The sequence below is a fragment of the Pagrus pagrus genome (genome assembly GCF_965226575.1).
Source record: "Pagrus pagrus genome assembly, chromosome: 21".
Lineage (NCBI taxonomy): Eukaryota > Metazoa > Chordata > Actinopteri > Spariformes > Sparidae > Pagrus > Pagrus pagrus.
In genome coordinates, this window is record NC_140208.1 from 1982877 (window position 1) to 1995856 (window position 12980).

General features: G+C 43.5%; 1 protein-coding gene across 1 annotated transcript in view; it reads right to left on the reverse strand.

Annotated features, from left to right (window-relative positions):
- Window positions 1–12708, reverse strand: part of LOC311250165 (neoverrucotoxin subunit alpha-like) — a gene marked incomplete at both ends in the record, with an annotated part of 37703 nt that extends 24995 nt beyond the window's left edge. Inside the window, 3 exons of the mRNA XM_084341740.1 lie at window positions 9089–9199; window positions 12446–12572; window positions 12689–12708. Of these exons, the coding sequence (XP_084197866.1) occupies window positions 9089–9199; window positions 12446–12572; window positions 12689–12708 (258 nt within the window). The remainder of the gene's footprint in view (window positions 1–9088; window positions 9200–12445; window positions 12573–12688) is intronic.
- Between the last annotated feature and the right edge of the window lie 272 nt (window positions 12709–12980).

A 12980-nucleotide genomic window follows, 5' to 3' on the forward strand; every position in this document is an offset into this window, starting at 1 on the left:
AATGTACATGAGCATCTCCCTTTAAAGAACCAAACTGGGCTCACAACCTGGCAACCCCCCACCTGGCAACCCTCCACTATCATATGAATAAAGCCATTACTGACGACTTAAACACCCGTCTCACTGTATTGTAAAAGTGGACTTCTTCCCCTCTACTGCAGGTGTGTGTGTTTGTGTGTGTGTGTGTGTGTGTGTGTGTTTGCATGTTTGTGTGTGTGTGTGTGTGTGTGTGTGTGTGTGTCTGTGTGTATTGAAGGTGCAGCAGTTAATTGGCTCGTCTCGTCCTCCCACACGGTGTCACAGCGTTGTTAAAGCTCATCAGTCTCTGGCAGCTGATCGGGCCATCGGGTTCCTTTTGCAAATAAGAACTATGAAGAATTCCTCTCATATTAAAATAAACATCCTGATTGCTATCATGCTTTTTATATCTGCAGCTCTATTAATATGCTTTCTATGATATATTACTCATCAGGATGGTGAGGCTGTGTTGTTAGTGCTGGCTGCCTGCAGAGCTTCAGCAGGGGGCTGCATGCTTATCTGAGAGGAAGAGGAAGAGGAAGAGGAGGAGGAGCTGAACCATGTCTGGTTTAAAGACAAAACTAATACACTAAAATAATGAGACTTGTTCTGGGCAGCATAGTCACCACAAGTTTGGTGCATCACAGGCTACGTACCATATTGACATTTATACAAAATGTGCCACATCACGTTCACATTGTCTTTTTCCGTGAGGAGGTGGAGGGGATGATGGAGGAGATGCAGACAGCCCGGCTGCCCAACGGGCGACCGCAGTTTGGGATCTGCATTTTGGCATTTATAACACTGCTGGATATTTTTGAGGAGAGCTGGTGTTTGTGTATTTTAAGCCAAACCAAGACGTTTTCCTAACCAACTGGTGTTTGTGCCTAAATCTAACCAGGTCATAATCACAGCGCTGTGACGGGAGAGAAATAGAAAATTCAACCTGACCAAACAAAGAAACATTCAGCTTTAACTTTTTGGTTTTTGCAGGAACATTTATTCTGCTGGTTATGTTGGTTTTGGGTATTAAAGCACTTCTTCTCTGGTTTATGTGAGCAGGTTAACTGGATTGCCTTGACCCAACCATCGAGGTCAGGACCTAAAAATGAGTTTCATTTGGTGCTGCACCAGGACAAGACTATCAACATGCTCAGCTGATCACCATCAAGTGGATGGTCTTGTTGTTCTCTGACTAAATCAACAGCTTGTGGAAACGTTTAAACTCGTGTTTAAAAAAGGGTACCACCATTTTATTTTCATTGTGAGATCATCCAAGTGGAGGCCGACAACATTTACATATAAATAACAAATGACGGTGTGATTACCTTCTCCACTGACACAGATGAATATGAAAAACTCAATCAGAGCTCAGCTTTAAGAAGAAAAGAAATAAAAGATGAATAGGCTGAGTGAAAATAAACCCCCTGGCAGGCTCATTTTTGGGACCTCAGTATATGTAAAACCTGTTTAAAGCTGCGGCTCTCAGCGCTGATTTATACATTTAAATCACACAAACTCATAATGTTGCTGACAGTATTTTAATTGAGAGAATCATGACATTATTAAAGCTGCATTAAGTGTTTTTTGACCACCAGGGGGCAGATGCAGGAAGAAAAAACAAAACAAACTCTGTGCAGTGATCTTTTAGCATGTGGCTAATGTGTTAGCAAACAACTGCTAACCATCACAGCCAGCAGCATTATCGCCCCATTGATGTCTCCTGTGACCGTCTACTGACGACGAGGCACGTGATTCAATATCCACCAATATAATAATAACAATAATCAATGCGAGCAATGAAATGCAAAAAATTGTGAAAAGATGCTCATCACAGTTCCTCAGAACCCAAAGTGATGAAAGGTTAAACTAAACAATTAGTAGGCATTTATAAAAATGTACATTCAGCACAACAGATTTCTCTTTCTAACTCAAAAAACTGCTGCTGAGGAACAGAAAACTCATCACGGTGACCTCACGCCACATGTTAACAGCCAGATGTGGAGGTCAGGGAGCGTCGGCAGCTGCGTCACCTCTCTGTGACAGATACAATCTTTGAAATCGAAGATGTAAATGACAAAGCAGCAGGAGAGACTGTAAGAAATCTGTCGTCTATGAATAATGTAGACTTTGAGAAAGCTTTGACAGGATGTCAAAACATGTCATTCTGAATTCACCCAAACTTTGACTTCGACTGCTGAAGAAACACACCAGCTCTGTTTCCTTCCACTTTCCTTCTCTCCTGACAGACATGTAACCAGCCGGGACAGAGCAACGGCTGTCAATCAAAACTCCTGTACGGTACGAAGTCAAGGCCGAGACGGAGACGAACCGGAGACCGCTGTCTCAAACTGCTACATCATCAGCAGACGTGACCTCAAGGGCTTCACTGCACAATGCTTCGTTATCTGCTGCAAGAAGTTAAGATTTCTCCTTTAGCTGGGTTAATATCACCTAGAGTCCTAAAGTCATGTTAAATACTCACTGATGTCTCACAGTTCAGCAGGAATACAGTAAAGATGTTCATGTATTTTCCTTCAATCACAACATTTTAAAATGTCAGAGACCTCTCAAGAAAAGGATCTAAATGTGTCTGGATCTCTGCACATTACTCCATGCTCAAAGGTGCACAGTATTAAAATGCAGTTTTTCCAAATCTCTCAGAAACCCAGGCGACATTAAAAAGCAAACACTTGATGGAGTGCAGCAGGTAACTCTCAGAGCCGAGACAGAGACGGCTACAGAGGCAAGGTGGAAGTTTATCCAGTATCGCTGTATGAATAAATTATATCAGTGTTAGAGTTTTTAAAATGATGAAGAGCCAAACACAAGACACACAAAGGCAGGCAGGCGGAAAACAACAACCCAAAGCTGTTGTCCTAAAACTCTAAATTGTAAGAAACAAAACAGACAAAAAGAAAAGCAAAAGAAGTACGAACCAGAAGCTCGAGGCGACGCAGGCAGGAGTCCAACATCAAGCAACGCAGAGACACCAGGAACTGAACTGACAGAGAGAGAGAGGTGAAAGACATCAGCTCAACTACACAGGAGGCTAATCAGAGACAGGTGAAGGTAATCAGGACAAGAGAAGACAGGAAATAACACTCTGAACCAAAAACCCAAGCCATTACAATCAGCTCTGTTGTCTGCCCACTAAACCATAAAGAGTCCTTTCAGGCAAGTGCTGCCGCTCTGAAGCCATCGTGGAAACACCCACATCCAGTTAGTTCAAGCAAACAAGACCAGAACCTCATCCACACGACCGGGGGAAGAGCCAGGACTTCTTTATAAATGGTCACCTGGACGTATGAACTGCATGTTCAGAGCAAACCAGTGAAATCTGATAAAAAACACTTTTGTGACTTTGATCCAAAATAAGATTTAAATGCCGTTTCCACACGTTATTCTTCTACAAATGCTCAAGGTTTCAATTTATCATGGTTCAATGAAAAATCCAGGAAAGTGAACAGTAACACAGAAAAAGATGAAGAGCTGTGGGGAGGAAATGTAGAGCAGGAGGACGGCAGGAGACATGATGAAGACAGACAAACTTGAAAGACAGACCGATATACACAGGGACTCAAAGAAACACAGGTGTACAGCTGCACCAGATAACGTCTCTGCTCGCACCGCTCCTGTTCACAGCGAACTGAAAGATAAAGTTTGTTGTTGCAGCTCTAAGATGAAAAACTCAAAGACGACATGTTCAGTCTGAAGACAAGATGTTCGTGAGGAGGTCGCAGCCGTGACAAGCCAAAGCCTGATTGGTCACTCAGCAGCCTGCTGTTGTTGGGCGGCAGCCAATCATTACATCTCTCTCGCTCGTCTACCTGTTCGCCGAGACACACACACACACACACACACACACACACAGGTCAACAAAAAGCCTATTACGCATAAATCACACAAACATAAAATGTTAAAAACATAAAATAAAGTGCACAGATGCAGACAGCCACAGGTGCTCACACACACACACACACACACACACACAGGTGTGTGTGTATGTGTGAGCGGTGCAGGTGTTACCTCCTGTAACCTCGACAAATATTAAAGAGACTCAACGCGTTGCAGCGTCTCTAACAGCCGTTTACACAGTCGTGATGTTTGTGGAGGTTCACTGTGAAGAAGCAGAAGTGGTGTTTACATTCATTGAAATGCTTTGTGAGCCTCCTTCAGCTCTGACAAACACATTACATGTATTCACCCTGTACACACACACACACACACACAGGTATTTCTCAAAACAAAGCTTCGTCTGTGTGTTCTGACCCTCCGTGTTCACGTAACGTCAAAACCTTTCATGTCATAGATATCCAACACGATGTTTTCAGTGTTCACGTGTCGACAGGAAAACCAGGGTTTTTTTGGCTCGTCTCCCTTTTTCGCTGGCTTCTGATTGGCCAGCGTGGCCAGAAGTTGTACTATGGAGAAGATATGTTGGGTTTTAGTGTTTCTCCATGCATCTCCCATACACTTCAGTACAGCCGTTACCACAGTCCAAAGTCAAAGCGAGATTCAGTGGCGTAATGACTCTTCCTTCCTTTTTAGGTTCCTTGTATCAAATAAGGGAGTTGAGATGTACTCAGTGTGTACGTGAGGTCTAATCAGGTGACATAACACACCCTTTTCTCATTTTGACTTGTGAAAGCAGGAAAAGCACAGGTGGTCTCGTGAACACACCTGTGTGAGCGGATGATTACAGCCACCTTTGAGGTCTGAAGGAGGAGAGAGTGATCCACGTCCTTTACATCTGTGAGACTCTTGTACCACAAAACAAACTCAGTATTCGAGCTCTATATTTTGCCTGTTTCACTTTTCTTCAAATGCACACACACACACACGCACACACACTTAGTTTTGCCAGACAATCAGCATTTCGTTCACAGCAGGAGTCTGGCAGCAGGTGACGCACACACACGGCTTCGGGCTCATCAGCAGCGCTGCTCTCAGCCGCCACGCTGTCTTTGACTAACCTTCAGCAGGAAGGCAGGGTAGTGAGAACCGAGCGCACGCTGCGTGCACGCATTCACACATGAAGAGATGTGGCAAACCCACAGCACTGGTGGTGTTTCTCCACCATTTGCAGCCGAACAAGGAAAGAGAGGAAGAGGAAGTGTCGTTGTGCGACCTGCAGGTTAACTCCAGAAACCTCTTGGTCGGCACGGTGTGAGCTGTGTCATTTGTTTATCAGACACACAACACAGAGCGAATGAGCCACACGAGCCTCTGGGTGCCTTTTCAAGGCTGCACACACACTCAGAGATCTACTGAGGGTGTTGGCTGCTGATTTTCAGTGATTAGCCATTTTTAGATACAGTTTTAGCAAAATCAGAATAAAGAGTCATTCATTTTTGTAATAATAATAACCCTTTTTTGCATTCAAGTGGAGGCTTCGACGGATAATTATCTAGTTTGAAAACCTGAAACACACATTTAAATTCAAATCATCTGGGCCGTGTCCAAGATTATACTCAAGGTCAAAGATACAGAATCAGGTGGATCTCAGTGTTAATGGTTCCTCACAGAAGGTTTCATGAAACATTTTGCGATTTATATATAACGACTCGCTCCGTGTACAAATGCTGAAAAATACATAAGATGAGGAAGGTTCATGTGTTTCACATGCACACAAATATTTCTTTTTTAAATAAATGCAGAGAACAAATGCAAATACATTTCTGTACTTAAAGGACATTACATGTCTCTACAGACTTAAGAGTGAATGAAAAACACAATTTAAACTCAATAAATAATGAATTTGGATCCGTGAATCATAACTCACCAAATATCAGAATAACTGATGTCACTCAGCTCAGCAGCTCACAAAGAGTTAAAAGTGTCTCACGTCACAGGAAACAGCGCCCTCTACTGACCAATGACTGCGGTTTGTTAAATCCACACTGGAGACTTCGAGGTGTGTGTGTGTGTGTGTGTCTGTCTGTCTGTCTCTGTGTGTGTGTGTGTGTGTGTGTGTGTGTGTGTGTGTGTGTGTGTGTGAGGAACAGATTTAATTGGTACAGTAAATATTAAACTGTCTCTTTAACGTGTGTTTCTCAGTTACTCACACTGTCTCATATTCAGTCTCTCCTCTGCTGTGGTGTTTCATGTCTTCACTTCACCAGACAGCTGAGACGGACCGAGCCTGAACCTCATCAGGACCTCTGAGGCAGCTTTCACAGACAGTTCAGTCAGACTCAGGGCTTTGTCTGGCTACAAAACATCGATATGAAACCACAGTGGAGATCAAGAAACTGTCGAAACGAGATCTTAAACCAGATTTTATACATTTTACTTTAATTTCCCTGGTCTGGAAACCAGAGCAGCCTTGAATTTTTGGACGTTTTTAAGATGAAATAAAGCTCAGTCTCTTTGAAATGTCTTTGCTTTTGCAGAAAAATACATCACTCTTAAAGAGAGGACATATATCATGCTAAAAACAACCAGACCTCTGTTATACATTTGGTTGATGTGTTACATTATCCCAAATGTTTCCAGAAACATTCAAACACTGAAAATCCCAAATTGTACTCAAGGCAACGCTGAGTTTCATTTGGTCGCCTGTCGCTTAAGTTTATGTGAAAACATGAGACGATGTGTCAGAGACTGAGGAAGGAAGAAGGTACGGACAGATCTTCAACAACTGGTGGTTGTTTAGACAGAAGACAACAACTCCCATGATCCCATGAGATTCTTCATGTCTTCAGATGTCTTATTGTTGTGATTGAGGGACCCCTAGTGGCAGAAATCACTTTGCATTTCAGTCTAAAAACACATTTCTTAGAGGTCTCGACTCGTCAAACACTGATGCTTTGTGATGGCGTCCGATCCCGGAGCGCCAGCATGTGAAAATCTAAAGTCAACTTTCGTACAAACTGGACCTTTAATGTTATTGTGTAACATCTTCTTCATTTCAGTGCTGAACTGCTGTTACTCTGCGGGACATTTCTGCAAACAGCAACCTGATTCAGCTACTGTTGCTAGGCAACCAAGTGAAACAGGCCTCAGAGAGACATGGCTGGTCGTCGTTAACAAAAGCCCATCCCGCCACCCAACAAAATATCTTCTAATGTGATAAAAGCAGCCTGGTGGTAAATGGACTTGCATTTCTATAGCGCTCCTCTCGCCTACCGACCACTCAGCACCACGTGCACACACACACATTCACACACTGATGGCAGGGGCTGCCAGGCGAGGTGTCCGCCTCCTGATCCGGAGCCATTCAGCCATCCAAAGTGCCTCACGATGTTTCTGTGCTCAGCATTCACACGTTCACTCTCACACCGAGGAAGCAGCCTTCAGGAGACATTCAGTGTTCAGTATCTTGCCCAAGGACACTTCCACCTGCAGCTGGAGCGAGGGATCGAACCGCCGACCCAACGATTAGTGGACGACCCGCTCCACCTCCTGTGCTTAAAAACCCAAACTCATTTTGTGAACACATCTCTGTGCGCACCCTGAACGCAGCATCTCGTCTTCACATATCGACCCACTGTAAATTAAAGAGGATGGATGCTCCTGTACCACACTGAGGGATCCAACAGTAACTTACAGCTCAGAACCATCATTTATAACGGCTGTGAGGTGGAGGAGAAGAGAGTTTTCATGTTTTATTTAGTTTTCAGATTGATTTCTTTCCTCCGAGCAGCTGGTGATTACAGTTCACTTTAATAAAAGTCAGCTCAGGAGAGACGTCACCATCACAAGGTCATCTGCTAAAAAGTCTTCAGAAAACTCCTCCTGCTGGTGCATTCAAGCAGATTTGTCTTTGACCATTTTGGTTCAGTTACTTTCTGTTTGTTTTGTAATTTCTCTCCTCATGTGTCACGCTTTACTCTCCCTTTCTGTCTTTTTCCACCTTGTTTTCCACCTAACCAATTATTCATTGGTGTTTTTCCCTTACTCTTTGTCAGTTTGTCGTTTTCATCCTAGTCTCATTCCTGTGTTTCTCTTTCTGTTGCCTTTCTGTCGGCAGCAGTTTAATGCCTGCATTTTGATTTTTTGGATACCTGTTTGGAAATACAGCGTGTTTTTTGTGTCTGCATTTGGGTCCTCGCCTTTTTGCTAACTGCAAAATGTTTCCTGCAAGAAATGTTTAAATTCCCCATGCAGTGATAGTTTGTGAATATGTTTTAAAAATGGTCCTGACTCACACAGATTAAGTTCATGTAGATTTGACGAAAAACGGGGAATAAAAATGATAAATGAGTGTCGATTATATATTACCTATGTGCAGATCATAGAAGAACTGTCTCTACATGCTGATTTCTATAGAAAAAAACCCCAAAATGAATCTAAACCTGACAGTACAACTTGGTGAAATGGACAGCAATATAGCTATAAATGAGTCTGACTACAAAATGGATGCACACAGAAGGCAGAGGATGTTGATTACAGCAGCATGAAGCAGCAGCAGTATCTTCTGCTTCTCTTCTTTTCTTGTCTGAATCCTCTCAACATGTTTGTCTCAGCAGCCCTCAGGACTCTCCTCTCTCTCTGCAGTCTTCAGTTTCTCAGAGCCACAGCTCCCTCCATCGGATCACTGACGCTCCGGCACTAAACACAGTGTCTCAGACTCATGAGGACCCGAATGAAACACTGACTACTTTGTCAATAAGTCCAACTCTTAACCTGACCTTAATCTAAACCGCATTTTAAAATCTAAAAGCCTAAAACTATTGTTTAACCCCCAAACATCCACAGCAGGGACTGGACTAAATGATCCAAAATGTCCTCACTTCAAAAAAAACATCATCATTTTCCAAAATAAGTTTTCACTTTTTAAAAATACAGACAATTTCCATAATTGTTGTTATTTTTCAAAAATGTCCCCACTTTTAGATTTTTTTTTCACCTTTCTACACTTTCCAAAAAATATCTTGATATACTCCAAGATGTCATTTTTCTTAAATCGTCCTCAGATTCCTTTTTTTCTGCTTTTGAAAATGTCAATTTCCAAAACATCATTATTAGTTATTTTTTCCAGAATGTAGCTCTTTGGTGAGTAATGAAACTACAGGGGGCAGCATGACTGCTAGCTGCTGCTCACTATACTCTTTTCTGTTTCTACCTTCAGCTGCAGTGACGAGTCTACCTGGGAACAGGGCCGAGCTCGACAGAGTGAAGACGTCTGGACAGCAGACTGGACCGAACACGGACTCTGAGAGCGACGGAGCTCAGTCTGAAGACAGGGGACACACTACAGAGGTGATTTACAGCGGCTCTCACCAGGACAGGCGTGTAGAGCTGGAACATTTTCATGTTACTCTGTGAACTGAGGTTTTATTTGGACCGAACCAGAAGTGACTGTGGAGTCAAACCAACACTGTTCTGGTGACTGTGATTCAGTTTCTGTCCAGTTTAACTGAAGTGTGTTTTACGATGAGTTAACAAGGCATTTGAGCGCGTCTTAGTTCAGGTTTTCTGTTTAAAAAAGGAAAACAAGGCTAAAAATATTTCCTTTCTTGACATTTTGTGTGTTTATTTGATCATTTATCACAGAAAACTGAGAGAGCTTGTGACGTGGAGCACACTCGCTGCTCGCACACATTTCCCAGATATCACAGGGTTTCAGACTGTCACCTGTAAAGGTACAAAGTGGTCACAAGACAGGACAGGACAAGGCTAGCTGGTTAGCATGCTCACTTCAGTAGACACCTGTTAAAAAACAAGTCAGAGTAATGAATATTTTCATCTGGATATGTAAAGGACTTCCTAATATTGCAAGTTGTAGTACTTGCATCCCTCTCCACTTAAATTAAAGAAGATATGGTACATGTATCTCATAATTCTGTCACTGAATGCATATCTTGTTTTATTTGTCTGACTCTCCATCCTCCCTCCTTTTTCCTGCTGTAGGTTCACAGCAAACACAAACTACGAAGCCTGAACTCAGAGCAGAAACACATAACCAGAGACATGAATAGAAAAGTGAGTGTAGTAAGATATAATTTAGCTCATCCTCTGGTTTGTCCTCCTCTCTCGCCTCCTAGGCAGTATGTATAATCCGACCTGACGTCTCTGACATCTCCTCTCCCTCCCTCCTCGTGCATCTATAATTAATCATCAGTTGGTGGGGGTTACAGGAGCAGCGTCAGGCGGGGGAGAAACAGGTAGAGGTCGCAGGGTCAAGTTATCACGGTGAGAAAAACATGCCCGAACGGATCGTCTGTCAAAGCCGCAGACAGCTGAGAAAACCAGGAGCGACGCAGAGTTCAGGGCAGCAGGGAGGAGGTCTGAGAGCAAAGAAAACTACATCACATGCAGCAGGTAGGATGTGCAGCCGAGTGCGACACGATGCAACATGATGATGTTGTACAGGTGAGATGTGAGCTCTGACACGTCGGGACAGTAAGAGGCTCGTTTCTGATTGGGCGGCAGGCGTCAGAATCAATAGACAAGCTTCGACAATCTCAATCTGGAGTCCACTAACGAGCTTTCAAACACACCTCATGGTCATGATGTGCAGAGGGTCCTGCTCGGTCGTCATGGAAACACAAACACACTCAGACAGCCTGCAGTCTCTCCAGCCCGCGGGCAGACATTGTTTAATAATGTTATTGATCGCCGTGAGCTTGTGCATTGACACGTGATCGGCCTGCTGGAGTGAACTCTCACACACACACACACACACACACACACACACACACACACACACACACACACACACACACACACACACACACACACACACACACACAGCATAAAAAAATCAATACAGATAGACAGAAAAAAAGACAGACAGACAGATAAATTGTTAGGTGTAAGAAAGAAAGAAAGCATGAATAAAAGAAATAGCAAAACAAAGAAAAACTGAAAGACAAAATGTAAGAAAGAAAGAAAAAGATTAAAAACTATTATTGAGAAAATGTATTAATTTTGAGTCAGTCAGCACTGTTTTCTACTCCACCATCAATAATATGTACACACACACACACACACACACACACACACACACACTGCAGCTGGAGTAAAGATTAATTTCCGACACTAGAGGTCAAACTAATAAACGACATTTACAGCCTGTGATGTGACGCCTCAGCGGAGCCGACACAGTCTGAGCTGTTCCTGAAACAGCTTCAACACAAAGTGCAGCAACATGGACTCATGTATATGTTCAGCTCCTCTCAGCTGCTCTGTTACGTCACATACAGTCTGTAATATATGGAGTACAGCAGTGAGGTCGTAGATTGACTCCCTCGCTCACCCGTCCCTTTCCGAAGACGTCAGAGAAGCTCCAGAAGCTACGGTGGCCCTCATGGACAAGAAACTCATTTTCTAAATATGGGCTCATTCACAACAGCGTCGAACATTTCTACTTATTCAAGTGATGAGGTGAAGAGGTATTTAGTTATTTAGTCTATAAAACTAAAGGTTGCAACTGTGAGAAATGCTGACAGGATGTATTAACTCTGTGGTGAGCAGACCTCTCAGGTTATCTGTCACACTGTCATTACTTTGCTGTCTCTGTTGGTTCTGACCTGTCCAGCAGACAGCAGGACACTCCAGCATCAGTCTGCAAACATTTCTCTGTCATCACAGCTTCAGTGTTTATTCTTGTTTTAGGCCGGCGCCTGTTCCGATCTCCCAGGTTTGTCCATTCTGGGCTACTGTAGAAACATGGCGGTGCAACATGGAGACCTCCGTGAATAGGGACCCGCTCCCTGTGTGGATATAAACATCTTATTCTAAGGTAATGAAAACACAACGACTCTTATTTCCAGGTGATTATACACTAATTAAAACTGAACCTTTAAGTAAATGGTCTGAATACAGAACAGTGAGTGTGTGTGTGTGTGTGTGTGTGTGTGTGTGTGTGTACAGGAGAAACACTGGAGAAACATACCATCAATAAAAAAACACTCAAACACACATTTACTCAGTATAACACACACACACACACACACACACACACACACGGTGAACGTCCTGAGGGGCCGATAGAGGAGGCTGATCTTTCATTAGTGCGGCAATACGCCTGATTAAACTCCTCATGGCCACACACACACACACACACACACACACACACACACACACACACACACACACACACACACACACACACACACACACACACACACACACAGCTGGCCTAATCAATGACAGTAATTGGACCTGCAGGGAGCGAGAGCAGGAGGGTCCTGTGATGTATAGTGAAACAAATTAGTGTGTGTGTGTGTTTGTGTCTAAAGGAGACACAATGAGGGAGGAAGGAAGGATCACTGGTGTGAAATGAGACAAATGAGTGTGTCGGGGGCTTTGTGTGTGTGTGTGTGTGTGTGTGTTTCTGTGTTCATTCTGGTGTGTGGCCGTTTGAGTGTGTGGCCATTGATCTGTATGTTTGCTGTGTGTGTATGTGTGTGTGTGTGTGTGTGTGTGTGTGTGTGTGTGTTGTGTTGTTCTCGATGCATCAAAGAGTTTTTGTCACTGTGGAGTCGGGGCGCACCGAGCCGACAGTCAGCCGGCGCTGGGCCGTGTGTTGGACGACTGTCACCTGCAGTCTGTTTTCCGGTTTCTCCGAGTGGCTGATTCTGCAGAGGGAGCGCTCTGATTGGCTGTTCAGACGGGTGAGAAAGTGGTTTTATTCATTTAGCCTGATTTTTCTTCATTTCTCACTTCGAACGTTGCAACAAACAGTTGCATCATAATGAAACGTTCAGTATTAACTTACCTGTGGTTTTGCAGGAACATACTTAACATTTGATTCGATTGGGTCGCTGTTGGAGACCGCCTTTTAAACGTTAGTGAGCATGAAACCACTGGATATCTTGAACGAGACTTTGGGACATTTTTCAGCTATTTTGCAGCGACAAAACGTGCCCGAACCAAGTGGATGTTGTGTATTAACCTGACCGGACCGTAAGCACACGAGTCATAAAACTGATCAAAGTTGGTAGAAGTCTTGCTGACTTTCTTGCTTGCAGGGCCAAAGAAAGAAAAACATCTCCCCCTCTCATCTCCTT